This window comes from Daucus carota, chromosome 2 (assembly GCF_001625215.2).
Source record: "Daucus carota subsp. sativus chromosome 2, DH1 v3.0, whole genome shotgun sequence".
Classification (NCBI taxonomy): domain Eukaryota; kingdom Viridiplantae; phylum Streptophyta; class Magnoliopsida; order Apiales; family Apiaceae; genus Daucus; species Daucus carota.
The window spans coordinates 52139211-52164346 of record NC_030382.2 but is presented as its reverse complement, the minus strand read 5'-3'; the positions used below and the strand labels follow the sequence as shown (position 1 = coordinate 52164346).

At 35.8% G+C, this 25136-nt stretch overlaps 5 protein-coding genes across 6 annotated transcripts; 3 read left to right on the top strand and 2 right to left on the bottom strand.

The window, feature by feature from the left end:
* Positions 1–941: 941 nt before the first annotated feature.
* LOC108205970 (STOREKEEPER protein) lies at positions 942–2550 on the top strand. The gene has a single exon (XM_017376107.2). The coding sequence runs from the start codon at positions 1076–1078 to the stop codon at positions 2135–2137; it is 1062 nt and encodes a 353-aa protein (XP_017231596.1). The 5' UTR covers positions 942–1075; the 3' UTR covers positions 2138–2550.
* Positions 2551–5260: 2710 nt separating this feature from the next.
* Positions 5261–6511, bottom strand: LOC108207742 (putative F-box protein At1g47790). The gene has a single exon (XM_017378172.1). The coding sequence runs from the start codon at positions 6509–6511 to the stop codon at positions 5261–5263; it is 1251 nt and encodes a 416-aa protein (XP_017233661.1).
* Positions 6512–7039: 528 nt separating this feature from the next.
* LOC108207740 (mitogen-activated protein kinase kinase kinase 20) lies at positions 7040–7861 on the top strand. Its single transcript, XM_017378171.1, has one exon. It carries the CDS (start codon positions 7040–7042, stop codon positions 7859–7861), a length of 822 nt encoding a protein of 273 aa, XP_017233660.1.
* A 505-nt stretch (positions 7862–8366) lies between these two features.
* Positions 8367–18207, bottom strand: LOC108209333 (peptidyl-prolyl cis-trans isomerase CYP57). Its single transcript, XM_017380178.2, has 10 exons — positions 17681–18207; positions 16697–16875; positions 16517–16618; positions 15457–15563; positions 15212–15353; positions 14273–14495; positions 13078–13123; positions 11989–12178; positions 10915–11055; positions 8367–8955 (listed from the first exon to the last, which is right to left on the bottom strand). The coding sequence occupies exons 1-10, from the start codon at positions 17898–17900 to the stop codon at positions 8815–8817; spliced, it is 1491 nt and encodes a 496-aa protein (XP_017235667.1). The 5' UTR covers positions 17901–18207; the 3' UTR covers positions 8367–8814.
* Positions 18208–18478: 271 nt separating this feature from the next.
* On the top strand, positions 18479–24934 carry LOC108209332 (U-box domain-containing protein 52). Of its 2 annotated transcripts, none has more exons than XM_017380175.2 (8): positions 18479–18890; positions 19551–19627; positions 20242–20363; positions 20476–20685; positions 20780–21011; positions 21095–21196; positions 21436–21867; positions 23917–24934. In XM_017380175.2, exons 1-8 carry the CDS (start codon positions 18716–18718, stop codon positions 24640–24642), a joined length of 2076 nt encoding a protein of 691 aa, XP_017235664.1. In that variant the 5' UTR covers positions 18479–18715; the 3' UTR covers positions 24643–24934. The 2 variants fall into 2 exon arrangements, with proteins under 2 accessions (XP_017235664.1, XP_017235666.1); XM_017380177.2 differs by having other exon boundaries at positions 18724–18894; positions 23917–24792.
* Positions 24935–25136: the final 202 nt, after the last annotated feature.

Sequence of the window (25136 nt, the reverse complement as noted above, 5' to 3'; positions counted from 1 at the left end):
ATATTTAAAGATATGACGAAATAACTAACTAAATATTTATGGAATAATATTTTAAAATTCAGATTTATTATCTAAAAGGACATATATTATATTGAATAATAAAACTAAAAAGACAGATTGACTTTTTCAACTATAATTCAGTGTAGAATAAAAATCATGAAGTATCATAAAAGAATATATTTAAGATACGGATCTTGTAATTATATTATACCATGTGTTTCATATCATATATCTTCTATGAATATTTTTTATTTATTTGAGTGTTTAGTCCATCCTATTCAAAATTGATTTGAGAAAACAAAAACTGAAAATCAAAAATTTTTGACCCTTTAGAATCACATCGAGTAAAATAAATCTTACGAACCACATTATTATGAATCGAACTAGATCCAATATAAGTAATTTTATTCATTTCAAGTTAGTTTTTGAAACCAAAATATTATATAACATTGATAATTTATCTACTTATATCAAGTAAAAGATATATACATTGACTAATACCCTTTTAACTAACTATTGTAATTAATATCGTTAAATATTACGAGCATGATCAGTTCAAGTGGTGGGTTTATCCTCTCAACTTCAGCTCATCTTTGAAAATATTAGAACCGATATATATCTGTGAAGTATATAAATTTAAATTGTCAAAAAAATATCGTGAAAAAATTATAACATAGTCCATATTCAAGATTTTAGAAAATATGAGTTTTGTAGTAATGTCGGTTATCCAAATTGGATGAGTAAGTTGGTAAATATATGTTGATATCGAAATTTTAATTTAAAAAATTAGAAAAATAATTTACAAAACCATGTAGTTAACGGCTTAACGCATCTAAATTATGGGTCCAAAATCGCCAGAAGCATCTAATTTCGAAGGAAAACAGTAAAAAAAATTTAAACAAAAAGAGGGAAGGGGCGGGCTGAGGGCGTAAATGATTAATGGGCCGCATAATCCTTACCGTTACATTTTTTTTCATTTCGTCTTATAAATTCTAAACGAACCTTACAGTTGTTTCATCGTCAAACCACTCAAACAGTTTTCTCGGCACTAGCCCCCCTCGCATGTTTCTAGATCATGGCCCGAAAGCGACCTTCTCGTCCTATCGACATTCTCGCTGCTGCTGCCGCTAACGATCAAAGCCGACACCCCGACAATCACGCCGACCGTTCCGGATCTGGATCCGAATCAAACAAGCTTTCCGGGTCGGATCCCGATTCTGTTGTGATTCCCAAACCAATTGAACAGAATTCCCCTAATCGCAAGTCATCCCGTAAGCGATCCTTACCCAAACACCGTCTACTTGACGAGTCCGAGGGTTCGAGTAAGAAGGCTAGGGTTGGTTCAATTGGTTCTGTCAATCGGGTTTGGAGCGAACAGGATGAGATTGGTTTGTTGCAGGGGATGATTGAGTTTAAGTCTCGAAAAGGCGAGGACCCGTATTCGGATATGAACGCGTTTCATAGTTTTGTTCAGGACTCGATTAGTGTTCACGTGTCGAAGAAGCAGGTGGTTGATAAGATTAGGAAGTTGAAGTATAAGTATTTGGCCAATGCTGAGAGAGGTGATGTTGTGTTTGTGAAGCCTCATGATGAGACGGTTTTTGAGCTTTCTAAGGTGATTTGGGGTGGTGATGGTTCGGTTAGGGTTACGAAAGATAAGGAAGATGGGAATGTGGTGGAGAATGGAATGAATGAGAATGGAGTTGAGGTTGATGATGAGGAAGGTGGGAATGTGGTGGAGAATGGAGTGAATGAGAAGTTTGTTGTTGTGGAGAATGGAATTGAGGTTGATGGCGAGGAAGGCGGGAATGTGGTGGAGAATGTAGTGAATGGGAAGGTTGATGTTGTGGAGAATGGAGTTGAGGTTAGTGATGAAAGGGAGGATGGAGGAAGGGATTTTAAGGAGGTTTATCCGTATTTGAGTATAGGTTGGGAGTCAGATTTTACTTGTTCATCGTTATTCAAAAATTACTTGACCGGTAATATGCATTCCGTCGGAAGTGGTAAGTTGCGTGAAATGGACAAGAAATGGAAGAATTTGTACATGGAGGAGTTGAAGCTGTATGTTAAGAAGCTAGATTTGGTGAAGGAGCATGCTCAAGCGGTGCTGGACCGGTTGTCAACTTCAGATTCTTAAATGTCTGTGCTTGTGCAAGTGCATTAGAAGCTCCCAATGTATATTACATCTTATAAGAAACTAAGTTTCAGGTGTTAGGGTAATGTCGACGGCAAATGTCTGATGTGGTTAAGTCTTGGTGGATTTGAACCAAATTGGCGAATTCAATCCCGGTCAGAACATCTATGTTTTTGGTTATTATTATCATGTAGTAGAACTTGTTTATCTTTTTACCTGTCTCATGTAATTTGAAGTGACTAGAACCATGTTGTCTTATTTGAATTTTGTATGTTTAGATTTTAGCTATTATGTGTTGTTTAGTAATTGTGGTGATCGTGCATTCGTGCTGAAACTCCAAACAGCTCCCCGGTCCCACCTGAAACCATTGTTTGTCAATGTTGATTGTTGAATAATATCTGTACACTTTAGCCTCAGTTGTGATGATATAAACTAGTGACTGTGAGAGTGGTTTACTCTTGCCATTTATATCATTTGTTCAAGTTACATAGTGGCAAATAGAGATCGTTATTTTTCATATATATGTCTACCCAATGAAACACTTCTAGTTCCAGATTAGAGGCATAGAGCTAAGAGTATCTTCCATAGTCTCCTAGTTAGTTTTTTTTTTTTTTTTTTTTTTTTTTTTTTTTTTTTGTATGGCATAGTCTCCTAGTTGGCTCCTAAATATAATATAAAATATTAAGCTCGTAGTAATTTAGTACAGTATTAAGAGTATAAACTTCAACGATGCTCTTTATATTCACTCTTAACATTATATTTTATTATTATTTGAACTCCACTATGACAAAAATTCAAATTCAGATGGGTGAGAGTGAATATTGTATTCTAGTATAAAAAACAAGAGTCATGTAGATGTTCTTAAAAGAGAGGAAAAAAGAGAGGAGAGAGAAGAGACTCTTAGTATTTTTAGGAGCCACAAGAGCTCTATTTTTTCTCATGCTCCTTATTTTTGGTCTTAAGAGCTTAGTTAAGAGGTTATTGGAGATGCTCTGATCTGGTAGTAATTATTTTGCGGCTCTTGTAAAGATTTATAGTTATAATATTGGCATTTCATAAATTAGCATTTAATCTCATAAAATCAATTGTAAAGTACATGATTAGCTGATCTTATGTGGGTTATTTTTTGCGATTCATCTTCATATTCACTGAACAACTGTTACTAGCTTATGATTAAGTATTACTATTAGTAAGCATCCAGCTGTTTTTGCATGCACCTTCAGAATTTCGTATAAGGATCAAGTAGCTCCCTTTTAAGATTATGTAGGAATTGTTGGAGCAGCCATCTTTGGTAAAAGTTCTTTGCAAGACAAGCGAATGTTTAGAGTTTTGATCTTGCTTTGTGCTTAAGCTTCAAGCTACTTTGGAATATTTTACAAGTTGGGGTAGATAGATATCAAAAGGAAATTATGTCTACATCTCTAATACAATACTTTAGTATTTATTCATTTCTAGTGAACGAAAATTGACTACTTTTCGTACTTAACAAGTACTCTACTGACTATGCTTTGTGTTAAGAAGTAGCGTAAGAACTAAGTAGTATGGTAAAAAATTGCTCAAGTGACACACAATGGCTGTCTATATAAGGACATCTCAAGTACTCTTCACAAAACCTGCACAAACAACATTTATCCCCCATGTCTTGTTTCAATGGTAGGAGGCTTCCATCGGCTAGGAAGTCTTGGAGAGTTTTCACCCGAAAAATAAAAACCAACCTCTACAAGCTCCAACTAACCAAGGCCATAAAGAAGCCAAAGACGAAGAATCGGCTCAAAGCTACAGCAAAACCATCTTTCTGGGCAGCCTTGTCATCCTTTCCATCTTATCGCCAACAGGGACGAGGGACTAGCAGAGTCTGCAAATTCATCTCTCACGGCCGTTACAGGGCTCAGAAAAGAATTCCACCTCCGGTGTATATAGACCAGCTCTTTGTAAATAAAGATGAATCGAGTACAGCAGCATCAAACAACCAGATCAAGAAGTGTTTGCCACATACAGAGAAGACTAAACTCATTGACCAACAAGTTAGTGCAGAGTCGATAAGAAGCAGCAGGGAAGACGATGTGAAAGAAAGGAAGAAGCATACAAGTGCGGATGATATGTGGGAGTCATTGGTCTTAGGATCGCCACAAATGTATGGAATTAATGAAAGGGCTGAGGAATTTATTGTTAGATTCCGGGCAGAGATGCAGAAACAAGAGAGATCAGCTAGTCATTTGTAGTCTTTACTTAGCTGGGGTATACTATGTGCACAGCAGCAGTTGTAACAAGTTAAGTGGCATCTCCACAATGAAGTATTTACATATTTGCAAGAAAAAATATACTAAAGCATATGCATTCAAATAACAACAGAAGATGGTAAACAATAAACAGCTTGAACTTGACGCAGCAATTTACAAAAACACTTTTAAACATGTTCATCCTAACTCCTAAGCAAACTGCAACCAATAAATCCAGGCTTCTGTTTCATTTCCATATCATTTGGCCATAAGGTATGGAGTAAGTATAATAAAGGGAATTAGATATACTCATGCATCTGACGGAATTACTATTTATAGTAACGTAAAGAAATGAGAGGGACATCCCAAAATAGTAACGGTAAAGAAATGAGAGGGAGAGAGGGAGTAGTACAGAGAGCAAGTCGGTATAGACAGCATGAGGAAACGACAAATTATATCAAGAGACAAGGAAATCGATGCAATAATGGCATAAAACATATCAGACATTTAACTAACAAGTAAAAATACTCATAATAAATCTTGTATGATGATTTTTCTGTACAATAATGACAACAAATTTCGGGCACCAATTCAATACTCATAATAAACCTTGTATGGTGATTTTTCTATACAATAATAACAACAAACTTCGGGCACCAATTCGCATTCCAGAACTTACAGGCCTGCAAATATATTATAGAAAAACCGTTTTAAGAAGGATAAAACACATTTTCCTTTTAACTTCATTTTTTCTCATTGTTTAATTCAGAAAACAGTTATAAAACTATATTATATATATAACTCTCACAATGAAAAATATTGTATAGAAATGAGTAGAACAGACGGAGTACTTATCAAATTTTCTTCTAAGCTCTTTCCTTCCACCATGCTGCAATGCATTAAAAACTTATTGGGTTGGGCTCCACTGCAACGTAAACAAGGTAGAACTGCAGGTAGAATCCATCTCCGTCAGAGAAAAAGGATGCAGGTTATCTTCATTAAATAGAAGAAGGCTTTCCACGAAGTTAGAGTCTATGCGGCCATGCAGGGTTGGATATTTTGGTGGAAGTCTAAAACGAGATCTTAATTCTGTAAATGATCTAAATTCTGTTAAATTTGGAATCTCCGTGTCACACAAAGACAACTTGGTTACACATGAATCCCCTTCCAATTCAAAATTCCTCAACAAATATTTACCATTAGGCAAGAATCCGACAGCCTGAAAGCTAGTAGTAACTCGAAGGCTACTAACTTCAGGCACTGCAATGCTGAACTTCCTTTCCCAGGGCGACGAGGACGACTTGTCTCTTAATATCCACATGGTTAGATAATTCTGGTCTGTTTCCAGGAGAGCTATAGTTTCTCCATATGCTTCCATAGTAGCAATATCATTATCTTCAGGAAGCTTGATCACTCGGAAGGTCTTATTGTTCAATTCATAACAAACGACTAGTTCGATGGATGTCAACATATATGCAGTGCCATCTACAAACTTGGTAGTGCAGACAAAATAATCAATAGATTTTATGTCAATATAGAAATTTATTGTTTGAATGGTGTTCCAGCTATTAGTACTCAAGCTGTAAACAAAAACAATGAAGGTACTTTTAACATAAACAATGACTATCACCTTATAGTCGTCACAGTAATATCCGAAGGTCATTCCAGCAGACGGTTCATGACCGAACTCATCCTTGATTGGGATTTCAAGACCGAACTCATCCTTGATTGGGGTTTCGATTTGCGGAAGCTTTTTGACTTTTCTGCAAATCGGATTCCACAGATGTATGTTATTGCCAATATGATAGCACGCACGCGACACACATACTAGCCCATGACAAGCTCCGTAAATCTCTAAATCCCGGTTGTTACAAGTGAAATCAATCCCGAATAATTCAGGCGTGTAGAATAGTTTAGAATGTTTAGTACTATCAAAGAGGGGGTCACTATTGGTGAATAAAGTGCACAAATTGTCATCATGATATAGGATATACTTATTTGAGGATGAGGAAGCTTGTTGACATGCGAGATGAGATTTAGCGAACCAAGGAGTGGCCATGATATGATACCATGTTTTACAAACACACCTAAATCGAACAAGAGATGCAACTGGCAGCCTGTAAAGAATTTCTAGCAAGATATCGACCGGCAACGACATTGGTGATATATGTAGCTAGGTTAAATAAACACGAGGGGTTTGGAACGAGAATATAATAATTTCAATAAAGTGAGGTATAATTAAGCAGGTTCTTTTATGCATAAAAACCAAACAGCATAAGCTCTATTTATAGGCAAAATACTAAAATCATAAAGAACATAGGACTTGTTTAAAACAAATCGCAAGGTTCCGAGTCCTAATTCACAGTTGAGTTTAAACAGTCCTATTCCAGCAAGGCTAGAAGTGGCGGTTCGATGATTAGCAACTCGGGTAGGAAATTTAATAATTCGAATACATACGAGAATATATAGGTTTCGATATAGGCATTAGGCAGATATACGCTCGTTCTTTGAAAATATTCTTATAATTCGATTAGAAAAAGAAGATACAAGTCCTAACTGTATTTGGATTCCCTTACTTTAGGTCTATAATACATACGTTCCAGTACCTAAATCCCGAACGTAGAAATCAATTTCTGTTGTCTTATAACAAGAACTCGAGAGATTAAAGAAGAAGAAGAATATGATCATGAATAAGGCTTCGATCTTGGAGTGGGAAAAACTCAGGTTTCTGGGAGAAGGGTTATGGGGATCCGTTTACTTGGCAAAAATAGTGTCACATTCGTCGTCCTCTATTCCATCATACGTGGCCTTGAAATTAGCAGACGCCAATAGTTCATCGACTCTTCAACTTGAGAAGACTATACTAGATGATCTTAAAGGCTGTCCCCAGATTGTCCAGTGTTTTGGTTGCGCTTTTAGTGTTGAAAACGGTAAGCTGGTCTACAATCTGTTACTTGAGTATGCCAATGGAGGCACTTTGGAGCAACTTATGGAGGTTTCGGGTGATCGGATGCAAGAATTTGAAGTGAGCAAGTTTACTTATATGTTGCTCAAAGGCCTCTGTCATGTGCATCACAAGGGTTATGTTCATGGTGATATAAAGCCGGATAATATTCTTGTTTTTGTGACAAAACAAGAGGACGGGGAAGATGAGTATTCTCTCAAGATAGCGGATTTTGGATTGGCTAAAAGCACGAGTTGTGATAATGCAGGTGAGGTAGGCATTGTGGGAGTGGATATATGGGCTCTTGGGTCCGTGGTGGCGGAGATGCTTGTTGGCAAGTCCTTGTGGTGTAGTAATGTTCAACTAGATGTTATGTTGCTGATAATGTGCAAGGAGAGTGTGGACAAGTGGCTGGAGATATTACCGGAGTTTCTGTCCAGAGAGGCAAAGGATTTCTTGAGGAGGTGTATGACGATGAATAAGAATGATAGATGGACTGGCGATAGACTTCTGCGACACCCCTTTATAACTCAATTTCATGGTACCAGTCTGTGTGAAATCTGATTCACAGCCTGCAACAAACCACAGTTGAATCATGTTTGAGAAGTATTTAATTTTTGTTACGGTTTTCAGAAGATAATTTTAGATGTGAATTTCACCCTAAGAGCATGCAAAGTTACTATACTTAAAATTAATGGTGCAACTCGCTAACACAATTTACAGACTCTAATCCTATTACCACCACAATGAGCAAAATAAAGTAATAAACCTCCTATTGCACAATGTATTTATAACACTACAAATTTACATTTACTTTTTTTTACTGGAATACAATAATATGAGTACATACAATTTATGCCTCACCTATTTGTTTATGAGATTATAATTCCAAACCATCATATTATTCTACCTGAAATTCAAAAGAACTATAATCTCGGTAAATTATATTGTAATTAACTTATTCACTTTCATGAGATTATAATAATTTTACAAATAATGTAATCTTGCGAAAATGAATCGGGGAGATTATAATCACTTGCATCATCGTAAACAAGCTAAACAATCTTCCTAAAAACAAATATGACCTTTGTTATATAGAGAAACAACATCAACACATTATAGTCACGTCATCAGTTGCTGATTACTTATAAGGAGCTAAATTGATTGTAACGGAGAATATTTGCTGCTATTGCAGCTGTCTTCTAATATTTTACAATTGACATGGATCAAAATGTACTATGATCCTATTATACAAGATCACTCAATGGTGGCCGACTGGCCGCTATGCAGTAAAGTCACAAAAGAGGGTGGGATTCCAGAATAAGGTAATGATGATGCTTTTGCAGCTTGGAAGGATTTGCACAACCAACAGATTGATGTCCCATTATGCAGTTCAAGCCAACAGCTATACAGATCAATAGATTTAAATACTCTGCAGAATTAGCTGAGATTTAAGTTCTATATGAGTGACCTTGCCAAATCCAGCATAACTTCAAATAGAGAGGACCAAGTCTGGACTATGTAAGCGACTTGCCAGCCCATTCTCGTTCTCGTCGCTTTTGCTTTGCTTGCATTTTGTTGAACTTCTCCTTTCCCTTCTCAAGAAGAGGGTCATGAACTACATAGTCGTTCACATTCTCACTGCGAGTCATATTATCCTGTTGCAATAGTGTCTATCACAATCTAATATTTAAGATAACACTAATCAAATGATCTTCTACAAAACTTGACATGCGATAAGTAAGACCTCTCCAATTCCAAACTGGGATGGAATGAGACAAAATGGAGAGCGATGAATAAGACTTCTTCAATTCCAAAGTGGGATGCTCAGCGGAATACAAAGGAATATACCAATTTAGTTCATAGGATTGTGAAGGTAGTATTTGACATGAAAATCAAAGGGCTTGTGCATGGGCATCCCCACGTTCTGGACAGCTATCACCTATCATTTCACAGAATAATTGTCTATGGAACTAGAAAGGAAGTGGTCATTGTGGATCTTGTGAATTCCCTTGATAAAAAAGAATATGATTCGAATGAGAAAACAGTTGATAATGATATGATCAGCAGGTAAATGTACATCATGTTCCAGAAGATATTGGGAGATGTTGAACTTCCCCTTCCAAGAGTATGGAAGAGCTTGTAAGAAATGATGAATGAATTCGCAAATGAAGATTCGTTCAGGAAGATGACCAGGAATAAAATTGATGCAATTTATGTCAAACTTATAATAATCAAGAAACATTTTTTCTATTGGGATTGGACGTGAATAGTGGCACTATATAACCACCTTTGGTCTATGTTATATTGGTTGTTAAAATCTGAGATGGTGAAGAGGTGATTACTCCGGAGATTGAAACTGATCATGAACTTTATCAACGTCGTCATATTTTAAAGGAAGTAGATAAAAAGCATCAAGAGTAGTTTAGATGGTTTGATGTTATACAAAAGGACAACCCATTAAGTCATTTTCTTCAAAGTAATGGTTATGGAAGAAGTTCCTTCTATTAAATAAGATACATTCAGTCCGTCCAACACTACAGTGAAAAAACACAAGACAAATCTAAGGAATTAAAATATTTCGGGGCCTGAGGAGCAACTGAAACCAAGCACAATAGGTAAGTCGAGATGGTAGTGTGTGAATGGAATTTAGGAGAATAGTCAGTGACCTACAGTCCAGAAATGGAAAGAAGCATTCACACACCACCATCTTAACATACCTATCATGCGTGTGGATTCAATTTTATATTTATGCTCGAAATATTTTAATTCTTTGGAATTGTCTTGTGGTTTTTCACTGTAATGTTAATGGAGGGACGAATGCATCTTATCTGTTGCAAGGCATTTCTGCCATATTCATTACTTGAGAGAAACTGACTCCATGGATTGTCATCTTGATACTTTTTACCTAATTCCTTTAAAACATGGCGAGCTTGTTCATAACAAAATTTTAGGTCAGCCTCAATCTTTAGAACAATCTCCCCCTCCACCATCTCAGATTTCGACAACCAATAAACCATCTCAGGTTTCGACAACCAATATAACAAGAGTGATTATATAGTGTCACTGATCCCGTCCAATCTCAAGAGCAGAAATGATCCTTGATTACCAAAAGTTAAATAGAAGTTGCATCAATTTCATCCCCAGTCATCTTCTAATACAAATCTTTATTTGCAAATTCATTCATCCTATCATACAAGTTCTGCCATACTCTTAAAAGCAGAAGTCCAACACCACCCAATATCTTCCGGAACATGACGTCGAGTACCTACATCCAATCAATTGTTTTCCCCTTCGAAAAAGATTCTTTTTCCTCAAAAGGATTCACAATATCTACAGTAACCACTCGCTTTCTAATTCCATGGATAACCACTTTATCACATAATTGGTGATAGGTGTCCAAATTGTCGCCCCACAAGCCTTTAATCTTCATCTGCCTCACAATCCCATAAATTACATTGGTACATTCCTTTGTAGACCGCCGAGCATCCCCCACTTTGGAATTGAGCGAGTCTTATTCATCATTCTCCATTTTTCATACTTTATGATCTCTTAAAATTTCTTGTTATGCTATCACTGCATCATGCGATGCTCGACAAAGGAGAAAGGAAAATTACCTTTCCAGATTGAGGTTCAAACTTGAGCTTAACTTTTGTCCAGTCAGACAAGTCCTCATCCTTGTGCCCTCCAGATTCACCATCAGCTCCAACAGATTTGGAGGACATGGTGGCCTTAAACTTTTCAAGCTTTGCTAGCACCTGTCAATAAGAATTCAAAGTTGAAACAAAAATAAAGAAAGACGAAATAGTACAACTGAGTAACAAGAAATTTAAAGTGACAAAAGCTCTCGACTTTCCACTCACTCTATACTTAAGTAGCCATTAATATTTTCTTAATCACTGCGTCGTGTTCATTTTAATCCAACGTCCCTAAGGGAAAAATAGAAACATGGGCCAATGTACTAGTTTCTATTTGTCCAATATCATTAAATTTAAATGTGTCTACTTGCTATCGACAAAGTCACATGTAATCTGCCTGTGAGTTATTTCCTTTGTTTCCTAGTCCTGTTTATTGATGATTGTAAGCTTTGTTAGTAGCTAGAAGCGGCTAGGAGCTTGCTGTTTTTTAGCCCTCTATTGGGATTTGGGACTGTTCTTGCATTTTGTGCGGGGTGTGCCCCTAATGCTGTATTTCCTTTTTCCTTTTTGTAAAAATTCTATTTAGCAAAAAAAAAAGGTCACAGGTTTGAACACCGGAAACAGCCTCCTCATTAGAATTAAAGGCAAGGCTGGGAACATCAGACATTTTCAAACCTTGCTCATGCAAAAGCATTGCGCACTAGGTACAAACTTCTTTCTCATGAATTTTTCAAGAATAATATTTATAATTTAAAAGGTGATATGCTGCCAATAATATCAAAACAATCAGTTGTTCCAACTCCCTCTAATTTTTGAAACATGTTATATGCAACTTGATTGATGAGTGACCAAGAAAAGCATTGGTGGCAAACGTAGCAATCTAAGGCCTGTTAACAGTATTTATCAAGACAGCAAGTCAATGATGAGCAATCATTTTAAATACCTCAGAGAATTGCTGAAGGCAAAAGAAGAATTTGCAATAAAAGCACAAAAAAAGAGGATGGGCAAGTCATAAATGACAAATGATAAGAACATTATAAATTTGTGGCATACATCATCTTCGTGCCCATGACGCCGGCGCCTCTTCTGCTTTTGTAGCTGCCTATCTCGTTCAGCTTCTCCCAACAGTTGCAAGTCCACATCAGCATTGGCCAAACGCTCGGCCCTGGCTTCAGATCCTATTCCCTTCTTCAAAGACAACTTCTCCACTTTTGGTTGATCATCGGAATTTTTGGCATTTGACCTGATATGAATGACAGCAAACCATCAGTTTTAACATTAAACATGCAAATTTTCCTGAAGCTTTGTTATTGCACAATTTGCAAATAGTTGGAATCAGAAATTAAGATGTGAACGTATTGGATTCAACAAGCAAACAAAAGAGAAATCATGCAGATTTATTAGGAGGGTATATTCTTTAGTCCTTAAACTATTCACTGAAACAGGCACGGATAATTATAACTCCAGAATTCTTATACATAAAAGTCATGCATAATAGTCATGAATTATAATCCAATTGAACACGTCTTGGTTATGTTCCAGAAACAATGATTCTCCCCATATGTTAGTATTATTGGTGAATACGACTAAAATTGTTTTATACAAGATACTATATTAAGAAGCTAAGATATGAGCAATAACCCTAAAAACCCATCTACACAGTCACATATCATCAGCAAATTGTTCTTCAAGCAAACTGTAATACCCTAGACTAAACAGCCTGTTGACTTCTCACTAATCAAAGAAGTGCCCCGAAGGGTAAAAAGGGGAATGAAGGAAAGGAAAATGCTAGAAGAAATACAACTAAACACAGAAAAGGAGGCACGTGAAACACAGGTGGACAGCTGATAATGAGGGTAAAAACATTTCATAGTTACGTTATTGAATTAGTGAGTTCAATTCTATTGTCTAAGTAAAGAGCTTGGCCTCTCAAATGTCCAGTAAACTATCTGAATTATTGTTTTTGTTTTCTTGTCACCGGAAGTTGTATTAAATTAGTAATATGTCAGCAGTCTGGGTTGGTTTTTTATATTGTTCATTGTTCTATTGTTTCTGTTCTAGGAAGGGGTTTGGTCTGAGAATGTGAGTTTGAGCATCGCACAAAAAAGTATTAAACAAAAGAATTCAAACTCAGATTATTACCTGGGTGGAGAATAGGAGCGTTCACGATTCCTTGGAGTTGAACTCTCTGAAGAAAGAAAATGATGAGAATTCAATTAAAATATGCGCTACGGTGCTTAACATAATCATATGAACTACAGAATAGAAAAAAGTAACGATCACTTTCTTCAACTATAGTGCAAGTGGAAGTGAAGAACTTACAAAGTAACCAATCGATTGAATTAATTATTTCTTTCAGCGATTAGCTTTCTTCAAGTTTTTAGTTGCCTGATTTTTTATTTTAAAAAATTGCATTGGCACACAAGACCACAATGAAAAATGACATCAATATAGGTTTCTGTAATTCACTTTTGTTTTGCAAAATATATAAGTAATGATATGCCTATGCTACATGAACATATACCTTCCACCTTCATTGAACTACTAAAAACACGAAGTCCAAAATATAGCCTCAATAATGGGAAAAGTGTAGGAGAAAAGCATAAATTGTAACAAGGAACAAAACCATTGTTGGCCCCACAAGCTTAGTTGAAAAACCTCAAGGTCTTAAGAGGCCTTAATTGGATAATAATATCACAGTCAATACTCCCCCTCACTTGAAAACCCATTTTGGATTGAAGACTGGATCAGTAGAAGGTCATCTTTGGAGAAATTTTTTTACTTTGAGTCCATACAAATTAACTATAATGTAAGAACATCGCGGGTACGAGGGTTCCAACTATATACCTCTCGTAAATGATCTCCATGTTAAGTTACAAGCTACCATAAAACCTCAAGGTGCTGGGAGAGGTTTAATTCAGTCATAGTCTATTATAATCAGTAATCTAAAATATATAATGGTAAGTCACCAATTTTGACCATATAGAGTCATTATCAGCAGGACAGAATGTAACCAATAATTCATTTATTTTCTATAATTAGTTTTAGCTGATATAAAGTAAAATGGGAAGTTTTTTGTTAAGCGATTACCACGATATGTGTGCACAAACATATATAACTCCAAACAACTCTTACAAAAGGTGCAAAGGTCTGCACATACAATGTACTATGCACGTGTGTCAACAAAGTTGTTTTACCAGTTCGGAAATATATATTCGTGCGGAGAAAGAGAAAATCAGGTTCATTGTAAAATCTTCATGTACAAGTCAATTATTTATATTATCTATTATGAATGCTCTAGTACTTGGATATTTAATACAGATAGTGCATATGTTACCATTGTGTGATTTTTGCTTAGTTGAATGATCTCCAAGCTCCTTCCTTTTCTTAAGTATTTGCAACCGCATCCTGTTATCAAAGTTGGCCTCGTCATCATCGCTATCAGCAAGAGTCTCAGAAAATTTAGTGTGCGTCTCTTTCCAGGATTCATCCTTCTTTGAACTTAAAGCTTCTCTCACACTTAACTGCACATCTTTTACAGCTTTGGCTTCTGATTCACTCTACATCAATCAAATTAACGCATCTTGTTTGTTATACATCAATTTTGAGTAATGCAAGAAAGAAAGCAATTATATGTAGTAGGTTCAGTATGATTGTATGAAATATAACATGTACTCATCAAAAGGTCACATCATAAGCCTTGTGTTGCAATGTGTAAGCAGTAAGCAGAAATGTAGTGAGAAGATCTTTTCAATATTATTGGTTTGTACAAGGAAGCTTACTTTCACTTTAAGCACTACACAGATAGAGAAATATGTGATATCAAGTTAATTTTCCTCCTATATTTTAATTTGATTTAAGAAGTTTACCAGCAAAACAAGGGAAGATTACAAGGACATAAGGGGAGAGAAACTGCAGAAAACGTCTCCTAAAGTTGTATTATTAAAAGATATTGCTCACAAATGGCTATTTCTTCTTACAAGCAAGCCTGCTATATACAACTACTGCCCAGTCCTATTAACACTCTGATCAACATTCAAAATAGACTAAAACTGCTTTCAAACCTTATCTACTTTCATTATTTGAGGTTCAAGGTTCAATTGCCCATCCCAAACCTAGAAGTCAAAAATATTGCAAAAATGCAGTTGCGACTACTTATAATCTGATATCTTATCTTAAAACAACATGCTACCTCTTGAAACAGATTATTTTACTAAGCCACAACCATAGAGGTTTGGTATAATACTGAAGTGTAGTGATAAAAATTGATCAGTACCAATTTGCCAGTTGAACCGTCTTCCTTCAGCAAACGAGGATCATCTAATACATCATGACTACTTCTAATTTTCACCTTCACCGCTGCCAATTCTTTTTCCTCCTCTTCAGCTTCTTCTCCAAATGAAAGCAGGTTCAGCTTTCTGTGTAACAATAACTGTATATTATGTGCAACACAAAAACAAGTATGAAGTTTGATATAGTTCTTGTTGTAGTCAAACCTATAGACAAAAGGATACAACTTACTTTGAAGCCTTCCTTTTTGTATCTCTGTTGCTAGAATCATTTGACGAGACCAAAACTTTAGCTGGGGCAGCCTTTGGAACAATATCATCAAATGGGTTCCATATCACCTGTAACACGAATGCATTTATAGTCTCTTTCTTAAGTATTTATATGTGCTATCCTGATCTGATTATTGTGTTATATTAGATAAGGTCGCCTTTGACTTTCAGACTTTGGAATTATATGATGTTATACCAAGTTCTCTTCAACTTTAAGTTCTAACTAAACATGTATTCTGGTTAAAACGCTTGTTTGAGATTAGTAAATTCCGTAGCTTTTTTAAACACTTTTACCCAAGTTCTATATTTAAAGTATATCAAAGCTGCAGAATATTTACTTCACACAGAATGTCAGTGCCAGAACAGTTTCTTTTGTGAATATTCAACCTCCCCAAAAAAAGTACTAATTGTACTTTATTTGCTGTCAAAGAAATATGATTTCGCAGAGTTGCCCTTTTCGGAACATATATTGTCTTCAAAGTGGCTACTTCCAATACAAACAATCCCACGTTTATAAGGTTAATTCTAAATTATATTGTTTTTCTCTCTCCTATGCTTTATCTTCCCTATCATTTCAATTCATGTATGTTTCTCTCTCCTTTTTTGCACACAGAAAGGGAATCTGGTACATAGAGATGAAGAGGGGAAATAAAGAAAACATGACTCCAACCTTAACTTATTTTTGGACTAATATGTAAGTAACTATCTAGTTTTTGAACCATTTTGAAGGTACAGTCAGGAAAGTTTAGGTATAAGTTGTACCAGTAATACAAATAAAAAAAGTTTGAAAAATTCACAAATACTATTAGGAAGTTCAATATGAAATGTAGGTAGTGGACTGGATCGACAGAAGATTCAATTATAAACGAAATGTAAATGACATTCACTACCTCTGTGTTTGTGTTTGTGCATTAGGAAAACATATAAAAACAAAAAAACAAATATCTAAAAGAAATTATAAATATTGTAGCTACAAAGGAAATAATGACACTGAGTGGCAAAATGAAAAGAAAATAAGATACCTCGACTGAAATCAGTTTAGGGGGAGAATCTACTGGTCGATCATCCGCATCAGTTTCAACATCAGAAAAGTTTAAGAGATTGTATAATGAATCTCCAGTTACCTAAAAATCATCGATTCTTAAAATATTAAAAAAAAAACAAGTTAAAACAATATTGAACAGAATTCTAATTGGCCATACCTTTCCGAAAATCGTATGTTTACGATCAAGCCAATCACAACGATCCAACGTTATGAAGAACTGACTACCATTTGAATTTGGTGATCCAGCATTCGCACATGCAACCAAGCCCCTGTGATTGAACCTGAGGCGTGAATGGAACTCGTCAGAAAATGTACCTCCATATATACTTTCACCACCTGTGAATATGAAATCAATAGCATCATGACACAAGGGGGAGATTGATATTTAAATAATAACTATTCTCCATTTCTACTACATTATGGTCCATGTCAGTGAAGTAAAAACAAACTAAATAGAAAACACAAAAACCTAGCAAACATTGCGGCACAAAAGTGTATACATAATAATCGAATAACAAGCTAGGGGGGAGTAGAGATCTACCATGACCTAATGGCTGTCTGATAACTACCGAGAGAATAATTGTGAATAATAAATCCTGAAGCTCACTCTACAAATTACTGCAGCTAACGTAAGCCAACAATAAGTTTTAAATGTGTAAAAGTTGATATGGCTAATTATGAACTGATGATTGTGCAATATAAGTGCGGTAATTACTTTAGAAACCAACATATAGGTGGTTTGAATGTGTAAAAGTTGTTAATGGATAGCTATACTTGATTGACACTATGGGCAGTGTCCTCAAACATACAAGGTCATTGAACTACAAAGACTTGCAGAAATTTAGCAATCCAACCACAAATTTAATCATCGACAGCCAGCAAGTCCGGCCTTATTTATTCAAGATTTACATCCCCGTAAATCATAGGGCATATCTCCTACTCACACTTCCCAGCTTCTTTTTATCTGAAATGCCCTATTTGATTAGAAGGTACTCATACCGATTCGACCCAGACCATAATAAAAAAAAACTACATATCTATCAAGAAAACAAAAACACAGAAACCCTAACTCAAATTAAACAATATTAAATAATTTCCAGCACGTACAAAATTCAAATAAAACGTATACAAACAAAATTACCTTTGCCAGTGCCCGTAGGATCACCGCCCTGGACCATAAAAGACTTAATAATACGATGAAAAATTGTATCATCGTAATAGCCTTCAAGACATAACTGGACGAAGTTGCGTACGGCTTTAGGAGCCTCTTTAGGCCAGAGCTCTATGTCCAATGGACCGTAGGTTGTCTTGAGTGAGACTTTGCCTTTGGTCGGAGGCTCCGACACGTATATAGATGACATTCTTTGGGTTCTGAATTTCGAGGTTTTGAGACCGCGGACCAGGTGTTTGTTTTATTGTCTGTGAGAACTGAGAACCCTAACTTGTTCCCTCTCGTCCCAATCTGAAAAGCCTGTCTGTGCTCGCTTCAGTTGAATGATTTTATATCTCAGTTTCTCGGTATTGTTATTTTGTGTTTCTGTGTTCCCCAACAGAGAAAGGAAGAGAAAGGGTAAACAATTCAAAATCTACCTGTTTATTTTGTACTAAAATTACATAAAAGATCAATTAGAAGGAAAATTTAAAACAAATTTAGAAGGAATTTATTATGATTTTTATCGTAGCTTTAACAAACCTGTTCTTCTTCTCCAAAAATTGAAAAGCATCATTCCTGAAATTAAGTAAATAATTAATTATGTTAATACAAATTAAAAATCAGATTAAAAATTTATAAATTATATATTGTGATATTTTAGTGAATGATAGAAATTCTTCTTTTGATAAATATTTTATTTCAAATTTCAAATAAAATTAGTTTATCAAAAAACTTAAACCAAATCATGTTTTGTTAGTAAATTGTTTCTTTATCCACGTGGGCAACCCCGCTCCATCATCTCCATTCCAATTCCAGATCTCCATAATCATAAAATTTCCTTATATGACAAAAAAAATCATAAAATTTCCTGTGAATTGGACGGAAGGAGGAGGCAGAGGCTTGCAATCAAGCTCGGCCTCCTCCATGTTCCGTCCCTCCTCTCTTCTTATATCTGTTTTTCTTTGACGCTCACCAGGTGTTTGTTGAAAGTCCTGAACCAAATAATCAATCAGATTATATATAATGGGTGATCGTCTAGTGCCTATAGATGATGTTGCTTTGCCCAACAAAATGGTGGCGGTGGGTGTTTCCAGGGATAATAACAGCAAATTTGCTGCTAGATGGGCTATTAATAATCTCTTGACCCACAAAACTAAATCATCACTCTTTCTCATCCATGTTAGGAGGAAACAACACCGTAGGTACCCCTTATGTTTTTCTTATACTATGCGCATTTTGTTCGGGGATATGTTCTTAATGATAGTGCAATGAGTAATGCTATAATGCAATACAAACTTTTGAGAATAACTGAGTGCTCGCTGAATTTGCCAATTGCTATCACCCAACCACACAACACAAGGTGTCCAAAAATTTGAAATTATCCCCCCCAAATTATTGCCAAAAAATTTCCACTGGAGGCGTTTAGCCATTGAAGCACAGTATAGACCTGCGGGTGGCTAGAAATTTAGTGAAGTAAATATACTCTTAGTAGTTGATAATTCCTGGATACTTTTCTCTTCTAGACGAGAGTGCCATCCTCTTCCGAAGAATTATAAGTACTTTTGGTGTAGAGGGAGTATCTGAAAAATAGGCAGTAATCCATATGCTTTATTCACTGCAGAAAATACATTTATATTATCAAAATCCATTGCCCTTACTCTAAGCATATAATGGTATTGAACTGCTTCCTTGCATGAATATTTGCAGGCAGAACTATTTTCTGTGGCTGATATTTTGCACACTCAATGTTACTGAGACAAAATCTATAATAAAGTATTTTTATTATGTTACACATTTTGCAATTACATTGAGACATATTGCACATTTTTCACTTACATTGAACATAATACTGCTCCAGATGAACAGGGTGACTTAACTGATGCTGACATGTCACAACTATTTAAGCCCTTCCGAGCATACTGTGCACGAAAAGAGGTATGTTAATTAGCAACAGATATATCATATACGTACAAGCATGAAGTGGCATTATTAGAGTTTAGTGATTCTGAAACTAACAGAGGGGAATTTTATATCTGAAAATTAACAGTGCCTCCTGCATTAAAGACTAAGTCACTTAAAGAGGTTTAACTGTTCAAGCATAATTAATCAGAATTATATTTTATATATAAAAGACAAGTTGTTTGGGGTTTTTTTTTGTTTGGGGGGGGGAGAGGGGGGGGGGGGGGGGGGGGTGTTCATAGTTGTTGGTTTAAATTATTTAGGACACTCTAGCTTTATCTATTAATTGCAGTATATAATGTATTTCTCGGCCAAACAAAAAATTTGAAAAAGAAGAAGATTACCCATCTAGTGAGGATATTGTCACTACTTTATCTATTAATTGCAGTATATAATTATATTGTGTATATTTATTCAGTTGAATTAAATTTATTCAATCAAAAGATCAATAAAATGGTATAAACCTAAAATTAGTAACAGGGTCGTGACTTGTGAGTAGAAGATATAGTAGAACCAATAAATATGCTTAGCCAAAGATTTTAGATATATGAGTACAAGATTCATACACTGATTTTGATCTTTGACTTAAGGTTCTGGCAAAAGAGATAGTCATTGACCATGATGATATTTCCGAGGCGCTTCTGAACTTCGTAGATGACAACATCATCACCCATTTTGTTCTTGGAGCATCAACAAGGAGTACTCTTCAAATGTTGGTTCCCCTCCACCTACCCCCCCTCCCTAACACACACATGCACTCTCGAGTCTCGCCGCATGCACACCTACATATTCACATGATTTAAACTTTACAATTTCCCAAACAGGCAATGGAGGGTCCCTGACATTCCTACTATGATCAATGAATCTGCACCAGGATTTTGTTCAGTGTATGTAATTTCAAAAACTGAGATACAATCTGTCAGACTAGCTGCAGTGCCTGCAGCCATTCTTTCCTCAATTTCTAGTACACCAAATTGTCAAAAAATGTTATCTCATTTTCTAACCAAGCAATCTGAACCAGAGGAAGAAGTCAGGTACCCAATAAGGAAAAAGATTGTATAGAATTCAGATATGCGATAATATTTTTTACGAAGGTTTGTTAAATATATTATGTTTAATGGCTTTCAGCGAAAAGCAGAGAAGTGTAAGATCTGAGAGGAGGCGATGGAACCGAAAATTATCAGTAGACAGTATTGACACTTTGTTCAGGGGGGAGAAGAATATTTCTAACAATAATCGCCTTGGCGTGCACGAAGATTCAAATGACCATCTAAACTTTGTATCACATGTTGTTACTGACCAGAATGAAGATGTTACCACTTTACAAGAATCGACAGAGAGATTGCACAGATTGCAGTCAGTAAGTGCAAAGCCGCATAAGAGTCAATTTCAAAAAAATGACTTAACTTGATGAACTAATCTATAAATAATGCAATATGGCAGAAAAATGTTGAAGCTAAGTTGAGAAGGATGAAGCTTGAACTCAAGCAATCTATAGACATTTACAACAGAACTTGGAAGGGAGCGTATACAGCCATTAAGAAGGTTTGGCTTTGATTTTATGTAGACTAGTTCCATTTGGTTTTCAGTTTCTTTGGGAAAATCAATACTTCTATAATTTGTTAATAAATGTCTAACGTCTAAAATTGGAAAGTATTATTTTACTGAATATATGATCTTAAGTTGGTCAAATAAGCTCACACAAGGCTCTTGACTTTTGATGTTAATTGTTGGACACGGAAAGTTGTATGCTCTAATTTCTTACATGTTTGGCTAAATTTTAGGTTAAGGAAATTCATCACTGCAAACTAGAAGAAAGTCCCAAATTCGAGATAGCAGGTCTTCTCGAAGACGCAGTTGTTAATTTGTATGAGGAGAAGGAGATGTATATGCACAGAGCTGCATTTGAAGCAGCGAAAAAGGCAGAAAAGGTAGCTAAACTGGAAGCAGAGAGAAGAAGGCATGCAGAATTGAAGGCTAAGAGGAATGCTGAAGCAAAATACAGAGCATTAGAAGTTTTATCTCACAATAATGTCAGGTACAGAAAATACACAATCGAAGATATTGAGGCTGCCACTGATCACTTTTCAGATTCCTTTAAGATTGGTGAAGGTGGATATGGACCAGTTTATATCGGAAAGCTTGACCACACAAAAGTTGCTATTAAGGTTCTTGGATTAGGTGCTGCACAGGGAAATAAACAATTTCAACGAGAGGTATAAATCTGTCACACTGCCTCAGGTTTATGTTAATGTAGTAATGAAAGGGTACACTGTATAGAAGATACCTTTCTTGAAAGCAAACAGATGACGATAGATGTAAGTAATTATCAAAATACAATGATATTAGAGATGTGAAGCCGACATTCTTAATGAATTCATTAATTAGTACCCTTTGGGTCTGGGGACGAAACGCCTATTCCTGGACTGTAATATGATTTATTCTATCAATTAAGCTTGAGTAACATTTCCTCTAGAAGTATATAGTAAATCACAGGAAATCCGATTTTAGCTTTCCTCCGACTTCTGCGGAGCAGGAAAGAGTTACTTATAAAAGAAAAAAGCTTTGGAGCAAATTTGAAGAGTTTAGGAGATGAGGAAATGATTGCTTTTCACATTGGTTCTGTTTAACCACGCATGCCGATGGTTTTAAAAGAAGAAAAGCTTATGATTATGAGCATGTCTATTTGGATGCTGCTCAGAATGAATCATAAACTCACAACAGTTTCATTGGCCCAGCCATGAGCTATGTATTCCCTTAATCTTCACATGTGACTTGTTGAACGTCTGAACTGTGGATGAATAATCAACTCCTTTGATTCAGTCACCAAGTCGCAAAAATAGGAAGAATAGCATGTCTATAAGTATCTAAAGTTTAGTTTTGTATTAAAAATCCATGTAAATATGTGGGAGAAGCTCCATTGATCCACCAGTACCTCTAGGTAAAATTCTCGTTTAGTTTATTTAATCTTTCGATTGATCTTAAAGACAGTGGTTAGGGATTAAAATAATATGGTTCTGCTGATACTGCTGTAATTTTTGGCAGATAGTATTCATATATAGGGTCGCGCTCAAGAGAGAAACAATCCTTGAAATAGAAACTTAGAATTACTAAGCATTTGCTGCAGAACCTTAAATTTTAAATAAATTCTTTTAGCATCTCTTTGTTGTTTGAGATCATTCTAGAATCACATTTATGTATATACATACATGATCCCTTTATAGTTAAGTCATCTAAATGCACTAGAGATTATCTTTTAGCATCTCTTTGTTGTTTGAGATCTTTTAGCATCTCTTTGTTGTTTGAGATCATTGTGGATGCACATTTACTTTTCCCGTCCCCAATCAATTTTTGGGTTCAAAATGCCAGGTTTGGGTTACACCATTTTGACAGAAAATGCTCAAAATGGAACAGATCAGAAATCTGGTCCATATTGGTACATTGATAATGCAACTAGAGCATGCCTTACATGGTAAAAACACATTTTACATATTCTTTTCCGGTGAAACGCAGGCAATGATTTTGTTAGCGAAGAGTCCAAACTTATATAAAATTGTGTCTAAAGTGAAAAACGCAATTATTATTTGTATTTTCTCCAGATTTGTAATTAGAATATCCGGGCCCATACATGTTACTCCACATAACCAAATAACTTGGAGTGCAATTTGTATACTTGTTTTAGCCGTTTTGTCCAACCTCTTCAGTAAGAACACTTTGATCTAACAACTATGCGCTGTATGCATGTGTGTTTGCAATTGTTATATGTGTATAGGTGAGGAAGGGCTGGGGAATGATTTGGAGTAGTCATAGAAGCAAAATCTGGATTTGGAAATAGTCATAGAAAGAAGATTTGATTTGAGAGAAGAGCTAGTAATTGAAACTTCTGTTATTATGAGCAACTAATGCAATCAAGTTTTAAGTTATATATATGCAAATTAAGGGCCAATGTTTTTTGGATGCCATTTCGGACCTTTTATATAAAATTTGTGCCTTTTGGCCCTTTTTCTCTTGCAATATATGGGTTAAAACTCGCATCTGTCTCCCCCCTATTTAATTTGCTGTTGATTGTCACCTCATGACATATCAGTCATGTGTGATGGCTCCCACACCCGTACAATGACAGATTTTAATCATGATATACTTGCCACTTGGTGTGAAAATTGCCAGTCTTTATATGGTGTAGATTACTACATATTGACTCACTCTATGAATTCCTTTTTGTTTTCTTCTGTTCATTTGTAAAAAATTGTTTCTGTTATATGCAGGTTGAGATCCTATCTCGCATGAGGCACCCAAATATGGTCCTTCTCCTGGGTGCGTGCCCCCAGTATGGCTGTTTAGTATACGAATACATGAGCTATGGCAGTCTGGAAGATCGTCTATTTAGAAAAGGTAACACTCCCCCAATATCATGGAGAATACGGTTTAGAATAGCAGCTGATATTGCAACTGGACTTCTGTTCCTGCACAATGCGAAACCAGAACCTCTTGTGCACTGTGACGTTAAGCCAGCCAACATCCTTTTGGACAGCAATTACACGTGCAAAATTGGTGATGTTGGTTTGTCACGTCTACTCCCAGCTTCAATAGCTGATAATGTCACACAATATCGCATGACTTCAGCAGCGGGGACATTTTGTTACATTGATCCTGAATTTCAACAAACAGGCAAGTTGGTGGTTAAATCAGATCTGTACTCATTTGGTGTAATGCTACTTCAGATTCTTACTGCTAGGCCTCCCATGGGTCTAATTCGTCGTGTTGAGAAATCTATTGCTGAAGGAACATTTGCAGATCTGCTTGACCCTAGTGTTCCAGATTGGCCAGTCAAAGAGGCCCTTTCTTTTGCAAAAATTGCACTTCGATGTGTCGAGATTAAACAGAAAGATAGGCCAGATCTTTCTTCAGTGGTTTTGCCAGAGCTTAACAGGTTAAAAGAATTTGGAAGTAATAACATGTCAGAGTTAAATTCTACAGACTCGAGTTCATAAGTCATGAGAAGTGATGGACAGGCCCCCAAGTTACCCACCGCAAACAGAGCAGATGCATTCTGAAATGTTAGAGCTTCCTGTCTTTCTACATTTGTCTGCTCAATTAAGGTTTGAATTAAAGTCACACCAGGTCACTAGCAAGTATACTCCTCCAAGCTGAAATTTTCACAATTAGTAAATTACTTACTAATGTTGTCATAAATTAGGGTACATGGAGGTGTTTGAGGTTTTTGATGTTATCTGGGATTTGCATCCTTTTCAGCTGCAATCAAAACTAAATGATTTTCTCGAATTCAATAGTCTAGGGACTCTGGGCAGCACTTATATCCCCCATTGCCATTGGTGAATATCCTCTTAGCGAGAACTGCAAGCAGTTTAGTTATCCTTCGATGTCATGGCCTTGAAAAAAATGATGTTAAAAATGATACTTTAATAGGTATATTAAGGTGTAATAATAATAATAATAATAATGTTCAACAAAAAGTTTCAATTTT

Bases quoted from the DNA above. Each gene is read 5' to 3' on its own strand.
- LOC108205970 (XM_017376107.2), top strand. From the start codon at position 1,076: ATGGCCCGAAAGCGACCTTCTCGTCCTATCGACATTCTCGCTGCTGCT.
- LOC108207742 (XM_017378172.1), bottom strand. From the start codon at position 6,511: ATGTCGTTGCCGGTCGATATCTTGCTAGAAATTCTTTACAGGCTGCCA.
- LOC108207740 (XM_017378171.1), top strand. From the start codon at position 7,040: ATGAATAAGGCTTCGATCTTGGAGTGGGAAAAACTCAGGTTTCTGGGA.
- LOC108209333 (XM_017380178.2), bottom strand. From the start codon at position 17,900: ATGTCATCTATATACGTGTCGGAGCCTCCGACCAAAGGCAAAGTCTCA. The intron at 15,354-15,456 runs GTAAGTTGTATC...ATTGTTACACAG, and splicing joins ACAAAAAGGAAGGCTTCAAA to AAAGCTGAACCTGCTTTCAT. The intron at 14,496-15,211 runs GTACTGATCAAT...TGATTGATGTAG, and splicing joins ACGGTTCAACTGGCAAATTG to AGTGAATCAGAAGCCAAAGC.
- LOC108209332 (XM_017380175.2), top strand. From the start codon at position 18,716: ATGGGTGATCGTCTAGTGCCTATAGATGATGTTGCTTTGCCCAACAAA. The intron at 20,364-20,475 runs GTTGGTTCCCCT...TTTCCCAAACAG, and splicing joins ACAAGGAGTACTCTTCAAAT to GCAATGGAGGGTCCCTGACA. The intron at 21,197-21,435 runs GTTTGGCTTTGA...GCTAAATTTTAG, and splicing joins CGTATACAGCCATTAAGAAG to GTTAAGGAAATTCATCACTG.